This window comes from Podarcis muralis, chromosome 11, assembly GCF_964188315.1.
Source record: "Podarcis muralis chromosome 11, rPodMur119.hap1.1, whole genome shotgun sequence".
Lineage (NCBI taxonomy): Eukaryota > Metazoa > Chordata > Lepidosauria > Squamata > Lacertidae > Podarcis > Podarcis muralis.
In genome coordinates this window covers 57,146,597-57,166,825 of record NC_135665.1, presented here as the reverse complement: position 1 = coordinate 57,166,825, position 20,229 = coordinate 57,146,597, and the positions used below count along the sequence as shown (strand labels likewise).

General features: G+C 48.6%; 1 protein-coding gene across 3 annotated transcripts in view; it reads right to left on the bottom strand.

Annotated features, from left to right (window-relative positions):
• ZBTB7C (zinc finger and BTB domain containing 7C) overlaps positions 1–20,229 on the bottom strand; it is a 248,341-nt gene that overhangs the window by 38,736 nt on the left and 189,376 nt on the right. For 2 of the 3 annotated variants that reach the window (XM_028748782.2, XM_028748783.2), the window contains one exon: positions 10,531–10,684. The exons of the other annotated variant lie outside the window; for it this stretch is intronic. In XM_028748782.2, the coding sequence (XP_028604615.2) occupies positions 10,531–10,583 (53 nt within the window). In that variant the 5' untranslated portion in view covers positions 10,584–10,684. The remainder of the gene's footprint in view (positions 1–10,530; positions 10,685–20,229) is intronic. 3 annotated transcript variants of the gene reach the window in all.

Below are 20,229 nucleotides of genomic sequence, written 5' to 3'. Positions count from 1 at the left end.
TATGTTACAGCCTCCTTAATCCTTCTAGTGTGCAGTTCCAGGATAATCACTCAATGTGGCATCGGGTTCCCGGGCCTTAGGAAGCAGAAATTTCAGGAAGCAATCTCTGCGGCACTATGGGCCTGTTTAGTGGAAGTGAAAGGCTGGCTTTGTTTGGTTTTTTTCCTTTACCATCTAAGATTGGCCGATACTCCCTGTCCCCATTGTAACCATGCTGAGTGCGTGGAGGCAACCATTGCCCTAACTCAAGACCCATGTTCCCTTTGGAGCAATCTCTCAGGGGTCCTCTCTCTCTCTCTCTGCCACCCCTTCTATCTCTAGTCCATGGGTAGGCAACCTAAGGCCCGGGGGCCGGATCCAGCCCAATCGCCTTCTAAATCCGGCCTGCAGACGGTCCGGGAATCAGTGTGTTTTTACATGAGTAGAATGTGTCCTTTTATTTAAAATGCACCTCTGGGTTATTTGTGGGGCGTAAGAATTCATTCATTTTTTCCCTTCAAAATATAGTCGTCCCCCCCCCCCCAAGATCTGAGGGACAGTGGACCGGCCCCCTGCTGAAAAAGTTTGCAGACCCCTGCTCTAGTCTCTTCCTGGGATGCCAGAAGAGGGGCAGATCAACTCTTGCAGGAGGTCTGAACTGATGACCCACAGGGCGCTTTTGAAATCTGGCCAAGAAGAGAACCCACTCCTGGCACAGGGGACAAGAGAGACACTGCCCTCCATGGCAACAAGGGTGCTGACCCCACTTCTGATGGCTCCACACACAGTCTGGACATTCAAATACGGGCTGTGCATGTAGAATCCTATACACGTAGACCAAAACAAAGAACATAATATCCCACCTATCGGGACTGTTGCAGTCTGGGGTGGCATTCAGATTCCCCTGTGAGAGCAGGGTGATAGACTAGATGAGCAGAGGGTCCCGCCACTGTCCGTACGGCGTTCAAGAGCCGCCGCCAGCAAACCGCTATGTACAACGCACGCACTGTACGTAGCAACGCTGCACATGGGCTGTACATAGTGGTTTGCCGTCAGCGCCGCCCAAACGGCATATGGACAGTTTGGGATCCCTCTGCCACCGCCGCAGCCAAAAGTGGAGGATCTTACCACCGTCCGTACAGTGCTCGGGTGGCGGCAGCGGCAAACCACTACGTACAACGTGTGCACGGTGCTGCACGCATGCGCTGTATGTAGCGACACCATGCATGCATCATATGTAGTGGTGCAATGCATGCCCAGTCGGCGGTTTGCCCCACCCTGGGTGTTGGTTAGCTTTCGTTCACCCCTGAAAAGGACACAGATAGTACTCTATTTATTTCATCAGCAGGCAGTTGAACTAAAGGATCTCTTATGATGATGGTTTTATTATTGATATCAAGCCCATTTGGTGGGGTTTCCCCAGCCACTCTGGGTGGCTTACCTCAGGTTAAGAACTTAAATCGTTCCGGAGGTCTGTTCTTAACCTGAAAACGTTCTTAACCTGAGGTACTTTAGCTAATGGGGCCTCCCGCTGCTGCCGCACCGCCACCGCCCGATTTCTGTTCTCATCCTGGTGCTACTAATACTACTTCCGGGTTAGCGGAGTTGGTAACCTGAAGTGTTTGTAACCCAAGGTGCTTGTAACCCGACGTACCACTGTATAAAAATGTAACCAAACACACAAACAAAACCCAGAATCTCTTATACAGACTGTATGATTCTGGGGAAATGCTCAGTAACGCAAGAGGCAACGTGAAATCTGCTGTTGAAACACACACACACCCAAAAAGTACCCCCCCACACCACAATTCCACACAACAGTAATGAGGAAGGTTTCACTGCTTCCCAGACACCAGCAACAAGGCCCACGGCATGGGTGAAGCTCCCAGCTCCCAACCTCTGCCTTTCTCTTGCCATCTCAAACAGCACCAACCTAGCAGCAGCAACAACAACAAAAAGATGGTTCCCTTTTCCATGTTGATTTGTGCAAGGCAGTAAGGAGCGGATTAAGATCCATACACAAGATTACGCTAATCCGTCCAACTACAGAAGACGTCCTGAAGAAAAGATTTCCTGCTAGAGCTTAAATCGCTCCTTCCTGCCTTTGTGTCATGCTCTGTGTTGGTTAATAGATAATTGAGGCCCTTGCCTTCCGCACTTGCTAATGGCTTGTCATCTGACTTTCATTTGTTGCCTCAGTTTCCCCCCATGTAAGCTGGCAGAGATAGCTCTGAGCTGCAGAGGGTGGGGGCAAGGCAGAACAAAACGAGTATTTGTAGCACTGTATGATGATGATGATGATGATGATGATGATGATGATATATTATTATTTATTATTTATACGCCGCCCATCTGGTTGGGTTTCCCCAGCCACTCTGGGCGGCTTCCAACAGAAAATACAATAACCTATTAAACATTAAAAGCTTCCCTAAACAGGGCTGCCTTCAGATGTCTTCTAAAAGTTTGGTAGCTATTTTTCTCTTTGACACCTGGTGGGAGGGCGTATGACATCTCCAGAAGTATTGGGCTCTCCTTCCTTGGAGGATTTTAAGCAGAGGTTGGCTAGATGCTTTAGCGAGATTCCTACATTGCAGGGGGTTGGAATAATTGATTTTCGGGGTCCCTTCCAACTCTACAATTCTGTAATATGGGAGAGTCTCCCAGGGCAGGAGTCTTCAGCTGTTGCATCGTGACCCATTACTGTCCTTGCTTCTACGTAAGGGAGGTCGTACCAATGGCTCAGCTCTCATTTTATTTGCTTCTTTTCCTAACAAAGAAAGGGGAGGAAGCTGGGAAGACAGAGTTGGAGGAAATGCAAGAAGAGGCGGCAAGGAAGAAGTAAAAGAGGGAAGGAGGACGTGGACAAAAATGATTTAACATGGTGGCTAGAAAAGAGGTCTAGCACCAAGCTAAGCTGGCTGATGGTCCTCCTTTTGAAGAGCTGTTCAGTCCTAGTTGAAAGGACCTTTAAAAAAGGAGAGCACCAACAATTTGCAGCTCCTGGAATGCAGACAGAAAAGGCACACAGCCCACCTATAGTCAGAGTGCTCCATAGGCGCCGACTCCATGGGGCCTGAGGGGGCCCGAGCCCCCTCAAAAATTCGTTTGGGGGGGCTCTGCCCCCCCCAATAATTTAAGAAAGTTATTAGTTTCGCGCACTGCTTCCCCGCGAAAGCGGGCGGAGGCGGCGAAGCGGCGGCGAGATCTAGGCTGCCTGGGAAGCCGCGCCGCGGCCGGGCGGGCGGGAGTCTCCTCGGGGGTCGGGGGCTGCCTGCCCTCGCCTCGCTCCTCCGCGGCCTCCGCCCGGGATGCTGCCGCCCGGCCCTCGCAGTGCCGGCGAAACCCCGGGCGCTCCTCGCTCACGCTGGCGCGGCTGCCCATGGCCCGCCCGCCCGGCCCGCCCTCGCCCTGCCCGGCCCGCCAGCGCCGCCCCCTTTCTCGGGAAGGGAGAATCCGCCGCCGCTGGCCAGAAGGGGAAAAGCCGAGGCGAGACAACCTCCCGTTGATCATTCGCTTAGAAAACTTCCCGGGGCAGGACCCCGGTATGGGCCCCCCCAATATTTTTTATAAGTCGGCGCCCCTGGAGTGCTCCCCGCTGAACTTTATTCAAGCCAGGCTTAAATATAGTACCAAAATCTCAATGCTACTTCTGGGCATGCAAATAAATACAAATTCATGTGGCTGTATGGAAAGGGAATCTGGGTTTGGTACAACACTTCATGGGTTGGTGTGTCTACTTGGATGCAGCCAGCAAAAAGAAGATAACTAATCTTACTAACTAATGTGGTTTGTGTGTCATTTCCGTCCTAGGTTATGTCCTCCATTGCTCTTTATTAACTTCAAGTCAATACATGCAATTTTGCATGTCACCAAATCACACATCATATTGTTTCAGCTCCTCATTACCCTAGATAACGGGGGACGGACATTATATGGTCCATATCTGTCAGGTGCTGGTGCGGTTGCTCGAGAGCAAACAGGCAAGACACCAACCTGTCTTTTCCAGGTTTATTATCTGTACAACTATTTACAGCGCAGAGCGTTGCAAGTCCATGTCTGCTCAGTCACTAGCAGAATCTGGGAGTGGGCAGTCAGTCCTTATACCTTCACCAGCATAACAGCCGTGTGACCCCCAACCTTCTCCTCCCCTCTCTGCACCGAAGACTACTGCGCAGAATGGGCGCTGGCAAAGGGGGACTCGCCTCCCCTCCGCTTTGCTCAGGCTCGGTGTTGAGCCTCTCCCTAGCATCTTCTGACCCCTGCACCTCCTCCCCACTGGAGGTGGGGCTTCCCTCCTCACCAGAGGAAGAACTGCTTCACAAGATCTTCGGTGGCTCCCTGTAACACAACTGCCCTTCCACCTCTCACCTCTGAGCTGATGGCAGTTCCCTGACAATATCCTTCAAAGGCAAGAGTCCCAGAATGTTAGAATGTCTTTGCAACAGTCTGATTTCTTTCTTTGCAAGCTGTTCAAGCCGAGCAGGCATTATAGGGGCACAGAAGCAGACTCACAGGCAGGCAGATTCACATAAATATTGGTTGAGTCCTCCAAAGTCAAAATTTAGTCACAAAATGGAACAGGCAGCCCCTGTCCTAGCAGGTTGGTGCAATGGCTTTAGAACAAAAGCCAACGAGTGAGCACATGGACTTCACATCTTTATTCACTCTTGTGCACCAGGTGGTAGTGGCTTTTGCACCTGTGTGCAAAAGGTGGTGGTGTTTGCCCCACTTACTTTCAGTAACCAAACAAACCCCTGTGTTGCAAAGAGAACGTCAGCAACATCTAGGCAACACGATGACCATGTACATATGCAATAAGCAACCTTTTATAGAATTCCTTCAAACCATAACAAGTCCAAAATGAAATCTTTCGTCTCAAAGTCTCTGAAAATCTTTAAATGAAGCGAGGAACCAGACTTTGTACGATGACAGACAAGCTGTGAAGCTTTGTGTATTCAGCAAATATGATGTCCAACACTGAACAGTGATTCCGGATATAGACTACTTGTTTCGTATAATTCTTCGTCAGTGTGGTGGGAGGATATAGAATTGCTTCATAAACCCATCTTACTTTGAATGAATGTACAGTGGTACCTCAGGTTAAGTACTGAATTCGTTCTGGAGGTCCGTTCTTAACCTGAAGCACCACTTTAGCTAATGGGGCCTCCCGCTGCTGCCGCACTGCCAGAGCACGATTTCTGTTCTCATCCTGAAGCAAAGTTAACCTGAGGTACTATTTCTGGGCTAGCGGAGTCTGTAACCTGAAGCGTATGTAACCCGAGGTACCACTGTATGTAAATGAAAATATCAAATGCTGTGGAACAGTGCTCATGTAATAACTTACTTTCAGGGCATATGCTGCCCTCGTCATATATTTTGGGATTAAATTATCTCGTGTTCTACCCAGTTTGAATAGCAACATTCCCCTGTGAGCCCAGAGATCTTCTTTTCTAAAGGCTTGCGCTTGTTGTCTCCAAAGCCCCTTGGCATCCTGGAGGCCTCAAGGGCCAGGTTTTTCCACTGATGTCTTTCTTCCTTCCTCGGATTTCACCTGGAAACACGTCCGCGGCAGAATTTCCAGCCTCTATGGACAGAACTCGGTGCGTGGGAGGCGGTTTGCCAGCTTCCACCTTCCTGGCTGCTAACTTCCAGGGATCAGGCTGCAGCTCTCTCTAGCATGGCAGAGCGCCCAGCATTTTCTCATTTGGCAAACACAGAGCGCAGCTGGGATTTCAGGCTCTCTTGGCATCAGACTCCATGGCCCTCAGACTTTGAGGCTGCCCTTCCCAAGCTGGCGGCTCTGCCTGCCTGGCATGGTGTAAGAAGGGGAGGGCATTTCACCACCGAAGGTGAGAACACGGAGGTCTGTTCCACACATTGCAAACTCAGGTTTGCTGCTGATTGTACGCTCAGTGGGCAGCTGTAGACAACAACGAGAGTACCTCTTCCTATTTTATATCCGTAGATCAGAGACGGATGAATCCACCAATTTTGGTTTCTGCAGGGCCGGATTAAGACATTTAGAGGCCCCAAGCGCTTAAAGGATTTTGGTGCCCCCATATATATCTACTTCAAAATACAGTGGTACCTCAGGTTACAGATGCTTCAGGTTACAGACACTTCAGGTTACAGACTCCGCTAACCCAGAAATAGTACCTTAAGTTAAGAACTTTGCTTCAGGATGAGAACAGAAATTGCACAGCAGTGGCATGGCAGCAGCGGGAGGCCCCATTAGCTAAAGTGGTACCTCAGGTTAAGAACGGACCTCCAGAATGAATTAAGTTCTTAACCCGAGGTACCACTGTATAAACAACCTTAAAATAAAATTTTATTTTTTGAAATGAAACAAAACCTACAAGAAGATGGGAAACGATGTTTATTTGTGTATACTTCCACTTTGTTTATATCTGGAGGGAAATTCTCTTACTTTTTCTAATTGCAAAGTCTTTGATCAGATCCTCTAAACAAATCTGCTTCAATACTTAGCAGAGATGAGGCACACAGCCTGCCTTGTTGCATAGTTGTTCTGTTGGGATTTTTAATATACTTTAGCTGAGAAAACGAATGTTCAGCTGAGCAATTTGTGGCCGTTAACATCAAAAATCCGGCAATGGAAAATTTCTATGGTGTCCCCCTTTCCTTGATGCCCTAAGCGTGTGCTTATTTTACTTAACAGTTAATCCAGCCCTGGGTTTCTCTCAGTTTCTCATTTCTTTCCAATCTTAAGTTTGGTTCTCTGCATTTACACATCAGTTTGCTATCTTTTTGGTGTGTTTTTTTTTAAAAAAAGTCCTTGTGAAAATTCAGCAAAATTCGGAGCAGCGCAAATTTCAAAGGATGGCTGTATTTTCCATTTACGCATTGCTTCAGAAAGTGCAAATTAGGTTTGCCTCGAAAGTGAATTCAACCAAGTTTCTCCCCAATCCTATACAGTGGTACCTCTGGATATGAACGGGATCCATTCCGGAGCCCCGTTCGCATCCAGAAGCGAACGCAACCCACGTCTGCGCATGCGCGGGTCATGATTCGCCGCTTCCATGCATGCGCATGATGTCATTTTGACCATCTGCGCACGTGCAAGCAGCGAAACCCGGAAGTAACACGCTCCATTACTTCTGGGTCACCGCAGTGCGCAACCCAAAAATACTCACCCCGAAGCTACTTCAACACGACATATGACTGTACATATCTACTCAGATATAAGTCTCACTAAGTCCAGGTAAGTGGAAACAGGACGACAGCCTCAGTCCCTTTCCCCCTAAACCTGAAAAGGCACTGAAGTCTTAGCCCAGGCTTCAGTTGTTTTGGACCACAATTCCCATCATCCCTGACTACTGGCCAAACGGGCTGGGGCTTGTGTGAGTTGCAGTCTGCAAGGCATTCAGGACATCTGAAGGGCATCAGGTCAGAGAAGTCTGCTTTAAACTTGTCTCCTGGGAAAGGTGCTTCAACTAAGCAGATCTTTATTTCATTCTGTCAGGCCAATTCTCTCTTGCCCTGTCCCCAAAGAGGATATATATATGAGACAGCAGACTCAAAGGGTGGGTTTCCTTCCTGACTGAAAACTCTGCAGAATATGAGACTGGCTTAGCCACAGAAAACTGGTTTGGCTCAAAGCTGCCCAGAGAGCGCCTCAGGCCGGACGAACCTGGACAGCGTCCTGTCCTCAGAAGCTGTCAGGATTTGTCGAGAAAACCCTAAAATAGGCCACTCGCCACAGGAAAAGAAAAGAAAAAAACTCAGAAAGGGAGACGAGTGGAATGGGGGGGGGAGAGAGAAGGTGAGGAGAAAGAGGATGGGGAAGGGCCGTAGGCGTGTTTTTCAAAAGCAAATTATATATATATACAAACGGGGGGTGGGTGGGGAGAAATCACAACACAGAGCCCTCAGGGAGGAACGAAGGGGAAGCTGAGGTTGGCGTGTTGGCACATTAAATCAGAAACATATGTGCCCACACGGCTGCAGCTCCCAGCCTGAAGGACTGAGTCACCAAGAGGAGGGTGGGACCTGTGTGTGTGTGTGTGTTGTGTGTGTGTAAGGGGAGTTATCTTTCTATCAGGGCTGGGTGTGGGGCACAGGGAACAATGCAAGCGAGGAAGCCATTGAGCGTCTGAGCAGGTTTACGGTTGGATTAAAAGCAGGCACGGGCAAGCCCCGGACAGAGTCTCCAGGCAAGAGTGTGAAAGAGGGTTTCTTAATTGTAGATATTTAATGATAAACACACACACATATATAATAAGGAAGGGACCTGTTAGCACATCCAGCGCGTCCCCTGCCAAGACAGGATTGTTCCCTGCAAATTCAAACATTGCCCTCCTCCCCGCACCGTGTTTTTCCAAGGATGCGCCTGAACCACTCCAGCTGCAGGGAACACACACCACTTCCCTTGGAAGGGAAGTTTTATTGACCTTACCATGCAAGAAAATTTTCCAGAGGTCCAGCCCACAATTTCCCCTTCTCCTTCTCTCTCTCCCCCACATACTCCTCCTCAAGTCCAGCGTTTTGCTTCCTTTGCTCTTCATCCCATCGCCCAGCCCTGTTGCTGGTTCCAGATTTTATTGCTTCCAATTCCCTCTGCTCCTTTCTGAATTAAAGTTCCCTGAGGAGAATTACTGGCTCATATTGTAAGGTGGTGCTTTTGAATTGTGGTGCTGGAGGAGACTCTTGAGAGTCCCATGGACTGCAAGAAGATCAAACCTCTCCATTCTTAAGGAAATCAGCCCTGAGTGCTCACTGGAAGGACAGATCCTGAAGCTGAGACTCCAATACTTTGGCCACCTCATGAGAAGAGAAGACTCCCTGGAAAAGACCCTGATGTTGGGAAAGATGGAGGGCACAAGGAGAAGGGGATGGCAGAAGACGAGATGGTGGGACAGTGTTCTCAAAGCTACCAGCATGAGTTTGACCAAACTGTGGGAGGCAGTGGAAGACAGGAGGGCCTGGCGTGCTCTGGTCCATGGGGTCACGAAGAGTCGGACCCGACTAAACGACTAAACAACAACAATTGTAAGGTGGGGAGGAGGAGTAAAAGAAGGCCCCATAAACTGGTGTGGGGGTGGGAGTGTGGAAAGGGAGATTGCACACCATTTTGTGAAAGGTTCGGGACAGCAGAAAACATCATTTGGGGCAAGTTGCTCCTTTTTTCTCTCATTTACTTTAGTAACTACAAAGACAATGGAGCTCCTCAGTCCCCCACCCCCTCAATATCACCAAAGCAGCCTCCTCAGTTTTGCCCCCTTGTGTTCAGATTGATGGATCTGGGTGAGACTTTGCATTCAATCCTATGCTTGCCCCACTCCAAAGACTACATTCATGGATGGTGTGATGGCCTGGGACTCGGGCTCGGACTCGGAAACAGAGAAGACTCAGGCATCATCTGAACTAAGGCTAGGGCCTGATCCTGAAGAGTCCCAGTCTGCATAGGTTCCCCTGCAGCAAGCACCAGCTGGGCCGAATCAGGGGCCTGACCCTGCCCTGGCTCTAGATGCGGGGATGACCTCGTTGCCTTCAGCTGGGCCATCACTTACAGCTGCTCCACTACCAGTTGGGTCAGGGGAAGCTGAGGCGGCCCCTGGGTCTAGTAACCCACCGACGTCTCCCGAGCTGCAGAGACTAAGGTCTGAGAGAAGCAGAGACCTGAGTACTCGCAGGAGGAGTGCTCACCTTCGGGCAAAACAGGGAGGTGAGTCACCGGGGGATCAGGACCGGCTGTTACCCCAACAAAGATAAAAGGCTGTCGGACCCTGCCCCAGGTTGCAGGAGCAACATTGCTGTATGCTACATCCTGCCTGAGATCCTGTACCTGTCCTTGCCTGGTTTCCTGCCTTGTGTCTTGCCTTGGCCCTGATGGACTGACTCCCAGTGGAACCGTGGAACCTTCGGATTCTGGACCGGTCCTGGACTGCGTTTCACGGGTTACCCCCGGGCCCAGCACAGGTGCAGAGTAAGGCTGCTTTTCACACACACACATACCCCGCAACATTTCTCCGATGAAGATAGGGACGGACTATTCCATGATGATGATGATGATATTTATACCCCACCCATCTGGCTGTGTTGCCCCAGGCACTCTGGGCGGCTTCCAACATATATAAAAGCATAATAAAACATTAAACATTTTTTTAAAAGCTTCCCTATATAGGACTGCCTTCAGGTGTCTTCTAAAGGTTGTATGCCTACTTATCTCCTTAGCTGGGGGGTAACCAGGGGCATAAGAAGCGGGGCGGTGGGGTGTGCCGCCTTGGGTGCCCTCTCTAATGGGGGATGACACCCGGCACACTGCCCACCCACAACTCCCAAGCCTACCCCAAAGTCTGTTGGTAGTGATGCATATTGGCTGGAGAATGCATATTCTTCAAGTTCTCTTGGAGATTATGCACATTGACTGGGAAATGTGCACAATTCCCTCTCCATGGGTAGATGGTGTGCACATTCTCCAGGAGGCCTGCTGAACATGCCCAGTGTCCATTTTTTATGCACATTTACTGCTCAATTTAAATTAAACACCCCCACCCTGAAAAAATGGGGGTGGGGAGTTTAGCATAGTCTTACCTGGGGCTCTCAGGTAACAGGTTGCTAGTTGAGAACTGTCCAGTGGATCTCATCTATCTCTAAGCAGCATCGGAATTAACGGGATGGTAAATAAATTCTCCACACTGCGGCCACTGTTGTTGGACCTGGGGCTTGAGCTGCCGCCGAATTTTACCTGAAGGGAAAATTCTGAGGTGAATTTTGAGGTTCCTGCTCAGGAGAAACACCTGGCAATCTTCAAAAAAATAAAAAAAAAACACCCTTTTCACAAAACTAGCAAAGTTTCCCCGAGGATTCTCTGTGAGAGCAGCCTTAACCTCGGCTGCCAGCTGACCACAGTATTTGCTGAGCTTTGTCAAAAACTGAGGACAGGATGAACGCCCCTTCTCCGGCCCAAGGTCCCTCATTTCGAACCCGCAGCTGGGTGAGTCTTCCTGTCTGTCAACAAGACTCTTGGCAACCTGGGCCAATGTCAGAGCCAGAGCCTGTGTTTATACGAGGACACTTTGTGGGGTAGGCTGAACGCTCAAAGGGATAAATTGGACAGTTTGACCGATAGGAAGCAAATGATTTTTTTTAAAAAAAAACTATGAGCGTGAAGGAGAACTAAATGCACAAGTGTAAGATGGGACGTTAATCTATCTATCTATGCATTCAATCAATCTATATCCCAAAGATACGCAGGACAGCAAACAACAACAACATTTAAAAAGCATTCTAAAACCAGTTTTAAAGTATTCTCTCAAACAGCGGCCAGCAAAAGGATTTTCCAGCCCTCAAATGCCTGGGTAAGAAAGAATGCATTGAGATTTCTCCTAAAATTCAACAATGTTCTGCAAATGGGGAGCCACCACTGAAAAGGCCCCGTCATGGGTCAACAGCATCTAGGCAGCCAACCAAGTAGCACCAACAAAAAGGCCTCACCTGCCAATTGTGGGGTGTGAAATATTGGGGAAGGCACTCTCTTAGTTCACAGAACTTTAAACACAATCATGTATATAGCTAGACTGGTGACTGGGAGTGGCTGCTGAGACCATATTACACCAGTCCTGAAAGATCTACATTGGCTCCCGGTACGTTTCCGAGCACAATTCAAAGTTTTGGTGCTGACCTTTAAAGCCCTAAATGGCCGAGGCTCTGTATACCTGAAGGAGCATCTCCACCCCCATCGTTCTGCCCGGACACAGAGGTCCAGCTCCAAGGGCCTTCTGGCGGTTCCCTCCCTGCAAGAAGTGAGGTTACAGGGAACTAGGCAGAGGGCCTTCTTGGTGGTGGTGCCCTCCCTGTGGAACGCCCTCCCATCAGATGTCAAGGAAATAAACAACTACCTGACTTTTAAAAGACATCTGAAGACTGCCCTGTTTAGGGAAGTTTTTAATGGTTGATGTTTTATTCTGTTTAATATTCTGTTGGGAGCCACCCAGAGTGGCTGGAGAAATCCAGCCAGATGGGCAGGGTATAAATTATAAATTATTATTATTAATAATATATAATAAAAGATGGCAGGATCCCCCAAAACACGCTCTATGGGGAGCTGGCTTCAGGCACTAGGCCTGTTGGCAAATCAACTCTGTGTTATAGAGATGCCTGCAAACATGACATGAAGGCTGGCGACATTAACCCTGTCATGTGGGAATCCCTTGCAGACGACTGCAGTGCCTGGAGACAGGCTGTCAAGTCGCGTTTCCACTGCATTTTCCAGAGGAGGAATGACCACCGGAAGGAGCACAGAGAGAAGAAAAGCCATGGTGCATCTGAAGCAGCACAACCAGACGCCTTCATTTGCCTCAGCTGCAACAAAACATGTCTCTTCCATGTCAGCCTCTACAGCCACAGCAGGCGCTGTAACTCCCCAACGGTTCAACTGCACCCCCCAAAGGCACACTCCTCCATTGTCTCCTGAGATACACAGATGCCAACTACACAAACATACTTTTTAGGTACTTAAGTCCCGAGCAATTTAAGGATCTGTGCGCTAGTACTAACACTTTGAGCTGGGCCCGGTAGCTCACTGGCAGCAGGACACGGGGTCACCCTATTTAGGAGGTGTGGCGCATTTTTAGGACAGGCGTGTGTGTGAAACTCACCAGTGTTCCTCCCACTTGCCATCTTTAATTCCCCAGAATGCTCTGGGACAATAATCCCCCAATGATTGAGAACTTTATTACACCCAAGATAAGGCTTTGTTTGGTTTCTGCCAACAGGGTGTAACTGACAGCCACTAATAATGGGGGGGAAACAAACCGAACCAAAGGAGCTGCTTTGCCCCAAGGGACCATGCCAAAGTTCCCAAGCCGTTTAGTTAGGGAGCATCATCCAAAAGTGGTTTAACCGCCAATCCCTCTTTCCAGGGGACTCTGGGAAGAGTAGCTCCACGAGGAGCCGCCTAACAAACTCTCGAGTCAGGGCTGGTTCAGCACAGGGACTCCGAGATGAGCAGTAGGTTGACTCTTTATTCAAAGAAACAAAATACAAACAAAGAACTCAATGTGTAAGACTAGCCTGATGAAGCAGTTGCCAATAATAATAATAATAATAATAATAATAATAATAATAATAATAATAATAATTTATTATTTATACCCCACCCATCTGGCTGGGTTTCCCCAGCCACTCTGGGCGGCTTCCAACAAAGTATTACAATACAGTAGTCTGTTAAACTTTAAAAGCTTCCCTAAACAGGGTTGCCTTCAGATGTCTTCTAAAAGCCAGATAGTTGTTTATTTCCTTGACATCTGATGGGAGGGCATTCCACAGGGCAGGCACCACTACCAAGAAGGCCCTCTGCCTGATTCCCTGTAAATTGGCTTCTCGCAGTGAGGGAGCCGCCAGAAGGCCCTCGGCGCTGGACCTCAGTGTCCGGGTAGAATGATGAGGGTGGAGACGCTCCTTCAGGTATACTGGACCAAGGCCATATGGAGGATCTGAGCCTCTCACTTCATCCTAAGGCCCCTCCCCAGCTGGCTGCCTTCCCAACAGTTGCAAACCCCTTCAAGGAGGGGCTCTCTGTGCCTTTTGTTCTGCTACGTGTAATGCCCTCCTCGTTTTTGGAGACAGGGAGGAAGGGAGAGGAGAAGAGTGGAACTGGCAGGGGCTGAAGATCTGTGGGAGCCTCAGTCTCCTCCTCCTCCTCAGCTGCCTCACTCTCACTCAAACCTGCTGCTTGCTCAGCCTCCAACCCACCTGCCCCACGATTCTTCCTCTGACCTGTATCCCACCACCAGTCTCCTGGCTCAGAGTCTTCCAGCTCTGGTGCTTCCCTGGGGGTTTCCCTGGCTGTAGCCTCCCACCATTCCTCCTCGTCTAGCCAGTCCTTGACATCTCAGCAGCCTTAACAAATGAGTGCTCCCACAATCCTTTGGGGGAAGCTGTCGCTGTTTAAAGTGGAACGATACAGCTTTCAACATATGGTGGGAATGTGGTGACAGTGGCCAACCAGAAGCCTATGGCAAGTCTGCAGGCAGGATCTGAATGTAGCAGATCCTCTCCCCGTTAGTGATTTCCAGCAACCAATACAGTGGTACCTCGGGTTACAGACGCTTCAGGTTACAGACTCCGCTAACCCAGAAATAATAATAATAATAATAATAATAATAATAATAATAATAATAATAATGGGACTTTGCTTCAGGATGAGAACAGAAATCGCGCGGCAGCAGCAGCAGCAGCAGGAGGCCCCACTAGCTAAAGTGGTACCTCAGGTTAAGAACAGTTTCAGGTTAAGAACAGACCTCCAGAATGATGAAGAAGAAGAAGAAGAAGAAGAAGAAGAAGAAGAAGAAGAAGAAGAAGAAGAAGAAGAAGAGTTTGGATTTGATATCCTGCTTTATCACTACCGAAAGAAGTCTCAAAGCGGCTAACATTCTCCTTTCCCTTCCTCCCCCACAACAAACACTCTGTGAGGTGAGTGAGGCTGAGAGACTTCAGAGAAGTGTGACTGGCTCAAGGTCACGCAGCAGCTGCATGTGGAGGAGCGGGGACGCGAAACCGGTTCACCAGATTACGAGTCCACTGTATTTGGAGGCACAGTGTCTCCTAAAGTGGATCGTGTCTTTTAGCCTAGGGACGTGGATAGTGCTGTGGTCTAAACCACTGAGCCTCTTGGGCTTGCTGATCAGAAGGTTGGCAGTTTGAATCTCCACAACGGGGTGAGCTCCCGTTGCTCTGTCCCAGCACCTGCCAACCTAGCAGTTCGAAAGCACGCCAGTACAAGTAGATAAATAGGTACCACTCTGGCAGGAAGGTAAATGGTGTTTCCGTGTGCTCTGGTTTCCGTCACAGTGTTCCGTGCAGCAGTAGCGGTTTGGTCCTGCTGGCCACATTACCTAGAAAACTGTCTGTAGACAAACGCTGGCTCCCTCGGCCTGAAAGCGAGATGAGCGCTGCAACCTCATAGTCGCCTTTGACTGGACTGAACCGTCCAGGGGTCCTTTACCTTTACCTTTTACCTACACACTGATTTCAGCCTCACGTCCCAAACACACCCCTGGCATGTCTGGCATGTTGCCAATCTATATAACAGCTTGGAATTTGGTTTGAGGCCTTTGTTCTGAAGGATTCCAGACACTGTACCACAGTTAAGGAAGCCGTGTGAACAAGCGAGGAGACGAAAATGCCCCCTGCTTTTCACAGTTCTCATTCTTGAGCAGGGTGAGAAGCAGGGAAAAGGAAGAAAATGTTACTCTCCTGTGTAATCCTCAGAGACCTGCAAAAATAGATTTCCTTTGCCTGGGGCTCAGGTTCCACCTGCAACTCAGCAGCCCTGATAGTGTTGGGTTCTGCCAGCTGCCCTCCTTTAATGGGACGAGAATTCAGGATAAATGAACCTGCCTTTCACCTTAGTGACTAAATGAATTGCAACGTTTTGAGTTCATGTCTCATGTGCTCCTGTTGAGGCTTCTGTGTTCAGCTCTGTGAGTGCCACTGGATAAAAACAACACACGTACACACAAAATCAATATACTTATCCAGCCAAGGTAGGGGTTTGCTAGAAAGGAGATCAAGCTGGTGCAATGTTGTGGTTAAGAGATCTGAGTGATGACTCAGGAAATCCTCATTTTCAGCAAGTTGCCTGCCATGAGTCTCAAACATTCCCAGCATGTTCGCACTCCTGTCTCAGAGACGTCTACGCTGGCTTGGCCATGTCCACAAAACAGAAGGTGGCAGGATCTCTAAGGACGTGCTCTACAGGGAGATGGCTTCAGGCACCAGGCCCATTGGCTGACCAACTCTGCGTTACAAAGATGTCTGCAAACGGGACAGGAAGGCTGGCAACATTAACCCTGCCCTGTGGGAATCCCTTGCAGAAGACCACAGTGCCTGGAGACAGGCAGTCAAGTTGTGCATCCAATAGCAGTGACTAGAGATCTGCATTGGCTCCCAGTACGTTTCCGAGCAAAATTCAAAGTGTTAGTGCTGACCTTTAAATAGTCTCGGTCCTGTATACCTGAAGGAGTGTCTCCACCCCCATCGTTCAGCCCGGACACTGAGATCCAGCACCGAGGGCCTTCTGGCGGTTCCCTCATTGCGAGAAGTGAGGCTACAGGGAACCAGACAGAGGGCCTTCTCGGTAGTGGCGCCCGCCCTGTGGAATGCCCTCCCATCAGATGTCAAAGAGATAAACAACTACCTGACATTCAGAAGACATCTGAAGGCAGCCCTGTTCAGGGAAGTTTTTAATAATTAACGCTGTACTGGTTTTAACACTTGATTGGGAGCTGCCCAGAGTGGCTGGGGAAACTCAGCCAGATGGGCGGGGTATAAATAATAATTAATCATAATCATAATCATAATCATAATAATAGGAGAAGTGACTGCAGAGAGAAGAAATGTCATGGGCATCTGCAGCAGCACAACTGGACGCCTTCATCTGCCCCAGCAACAAAACATGTCTCTCCCATCTTGGCATCTACAGCCACAGCAGGTGCTGCAACCTTCCAACAGTTTGACCTCACCCCCAAAGGCTCACTCCTCCATTGTCTCCCCAGACAGACGGATGCCAGCTACAACTGCCTGCCATGAACTCACAAAGCAAGCCTCTCTTTCTGCCTCAGCTCCCTCACCTGTAACATTGGGGTAACCTGTCTTGTCGAGTTGGCATAAAGCAAGGGTGGCATGGGACGCGGGTGGCGCTGTGGGTTAAACCACAGAGCCTAGGACTTGCCGATCAAAAGGTCGGCAGTTCAAATCCCTGCGACGGGGTGAGCTCCCATTGCTCAGTCCCTGCTCCTGCCAACCTAGCAGTTCGAAAGCACGTCAAAGTGCAAGTAGATAAATAGGTACCACTCCGGCGGGAAGGTAAATGGCATTTCCGTGCGCTGCTCTGGTTCACCAGAAGCGGCTTAGTCATGCTGGCCACATGAACCGGAAGCTGTACGCTGGCTCCCTCAGCCAATAAAGTGAGATGAGCGCCGCAACCCCAGAGTCGGCCACGACTGGACCTAATGGTCGGGGGTCCCTTTACCTTTACCTAAGGGTGGCAAACGGGATTTGCTGGCAGGCCAAGGCCTGAGCTCCCCTTGCCTGCCATGATCCACTCACTTGCCTGTCACCTTTTATCGAGTAGCCCAGTTTCCAAGGAAATAAGCACAAGAGCTCTCTGAGACCCATAGGAAGAGGCTTTCAGAGACATGTTAATGTATCGTGTTGGGTGAAGAAGCCCTTAGGTGCTAAGATCAGACCCATTTGTCCAGTTGACGTTTTTGAAAGGAAATTCTTGCTATCCTTTCCCAGACGTTAAAGCTGTCCCTGTGGCTGGCAACTCTGACAATGCAGATGCTTCTAAAGACTCAGCTCCTACACATGCGTAACTTGCAAATGCACGTACAAACAGGGAAGAACCAAGCTCTGCTGACTCAAAACTTCGCTCCTTGGCGTATCCTCCAATCTTCTTTCCTTCAACTCACTCTTAGTCCAGTATGTAGTACCTCTATCTTTGACTTTCTATTTCATTATTTGATTTGATTGACACCTTATGCCATTTTAAAATGTGTTTGGGGTGTGTGTTATTGGGTGGTTGCTGTTGTTTTTATATATGTATTTTGTAGTTTTATATTCTGATTTTATCCTGTGAGCCACCCTGAGACCTGAGGGTATAAGACAGTATAATAATAATAATAATAATAATAATAATAATAATAATAATAATTTATTATTTGTACCCCGCCCATCTGGCTGGGTTTCCCCAGCCACTCTGGGCGGCTTTCATAGAAACCAAAGATACAGTAAAATATCACAGATTAAAAACTTCCCTGAACAAGGCTGCCTTAAGATGTCTTCTGAATGTCAGGTAGTTATTTATCGCTTTGACATCTGGTGGGAGGGCGTTCCACAGGGCGGGCGCCACTACCAAGAAGGCCCTCTGCCTGGTTCCCTGTAGCTTTGCTTCTCGCAATGAGGGAACCGCCAGAAGGCCCTTGGTGCTGGACCTCAGCGTCCGGGCAGAACGATGGGGGTGGAGACGCTCCTTCAGGTATACTGGGCCGAGGCCGTTTAGGGCTTTAAAGGTCAACACCAGCACTTTAAATTGTGCTCGGAAACGTACTGGGAGCCAATGTAGGTCTTTCAAGACCAGTGTTATGTGGTCTCAGCGGCCACTCCCAGTCACCAGTCTAGCTGCCGCATTCTGGATTAGCTGTAGTTTCCGAGTCACCTTCAAAGGTAGCCCCACGTAGAGCGCATTGCAGTAGTCCAAGCGGGAGATAACTAGAGCATGCACCACTCTGGCGAGACAGTCCGCGGGCAGGTAGGGTCTCCGCCTGCGTACCAGGTGGAGTTGGTAGACAGCTGCCCTGGATACAGAATTAACCTGCGCCTCCATGGACAGCTGTGAGTCCAAAATGACTCCCAGGCTGCGCAACTGGTCCTTCAGGGGCACAGTTACCCTGTTCAGGACCAGGGAGTCCTCCACACGAGCCCGCCCCCTGTCCCCCAAAAACAGTACTTCTGTCTTGTCAGGATTCAACTTCAATCCGTTAACCGCCATCCATCCTCCAACCGCCTCCAGGCACTCACACAGGACCTTCACTGCCTTCACTGGTTCTGATTTGAAAGAGAGGTAGAGGTGCTCATTCTGTGTTGCTGTAATCAAACATTTTGATCAAGCCACACTCCCCATCCAGAATAAATCAGATAATTTCTTCTTTGTTTCCTCCTCCTCCACCTCCTCCTCTCTCTCTCTCTTAAAATATTAAAAATAAAAGTCTATCTGGTGCAATGTACTTTTGGTGAACCCATGTCATATATCACTGATGTTAAACTAACAGCTCTGTACTTACTCAACATTGTTTTACTTCTAGCACAAAGCTCACCCACCCAGGATCGCCTTTCAGAGGAGAATCAGTTTTGTGCCAATTACAATCTGTAGACTGAGAAGCACATTTGTTCAATGCAACATCCATAATATAATCACTGCTGAGGTTTTCAGAGACTCGGGATTATAGCAAGCCCCATGGTATATACTCTCAACTAGGAAGAGAAAACTTAAGATTTGACAAATTGTTTGCATTCCTCCCAAGACTTCAGTATAGCTATGAACAAATCTGGCAATTGCATTTTCTCATTTTTATAATCTCCAGTTTGTCTCACTTTTGCATCAGTGTGTGAATTTGTGTGTTTTCATGTGCATCTCTTCCACATTTTTTTTGCATGCCATTCATGCAAAGCATTTCTGGCATCCAAAGCCCTATAGAGTTTGGGACCAGGGTGCCTAAAAGACTGTGAGGAAGGGCAGGATATATACTGAATAATAATTAAACAAATGCATTATTACTCCAAAATGGCATCAAAAATGAAATCTGAAAGGGCAGGCTTTAAGGATCCATACTGATAAAAAAAAAAATCAAGATGTAGCCCTTTGATTATTTTGTTTATTTATTGCATTTAAATCCTACTTTTCTCTCGAGGTGCCGTACATGGTCCTCCACACTCCTCACACAATCACCACAACAACGCTTTGAGGCAGGCTAAGCTTTGGTTCAGGAGAGAACAGATCCATTTCTCAAGATACCATGCTAGGTAATTCTATGGCATTCCTCAAGGCCCACCAAAGCTGTTTTGCAACTGAGAAGAACCTGTGGCCTGGTTAAATGCAGATTCCAGAATGAATTTCGATGGTTTTCACATACGTTTTCCCTACCCCACTCTCAACAAAACTGTATCCCACTCCACCCTCTCCTCCATTTAATTCACGGCAAAGACTGCGGTTGCTTCTTCTCTGTTTGTTTATTTATTTATTTTTACAATTGCACTTAAAATTTGAAGCTGCAATTTTAAAAAGAGAGAGAGAGAGCTCACTAGGTGGTTTGTTCCTCAAACTCCTAGAAAAAGCCTTTTCTATGGCAATGAAACTTGAACCCCAGTGTCTGGATGAATCCATTCAGCCTAATTTGGGCACTGAAAGGAGGAGGAGGAGGTGGTGGTGGTTGCAGCGAAGTCAAAGTCTGCAGTCCATCTAGTCGATCTTTCCTGACATGTCACATGAAAACCCTCTGATGCACAAGGGAGCTAGTGTTGTGCTATGATGCCATTGGGCATGTGATGGTGTGGCTGTATCCCAGGGTCTGGGCTTAGGCTGCAGCGCTGGAGAAACACTGCAAAAGTCCAGAATTGTCAGGCAGGATTCAGCTTCCTGAGGAACTGTGAGAATTTCCCGTTTTTAAAAAATGGAGTTTCCAGCCTTTACGTCTGAGAAAGCAGTGTCAAAACTGTGTGGGTAATACC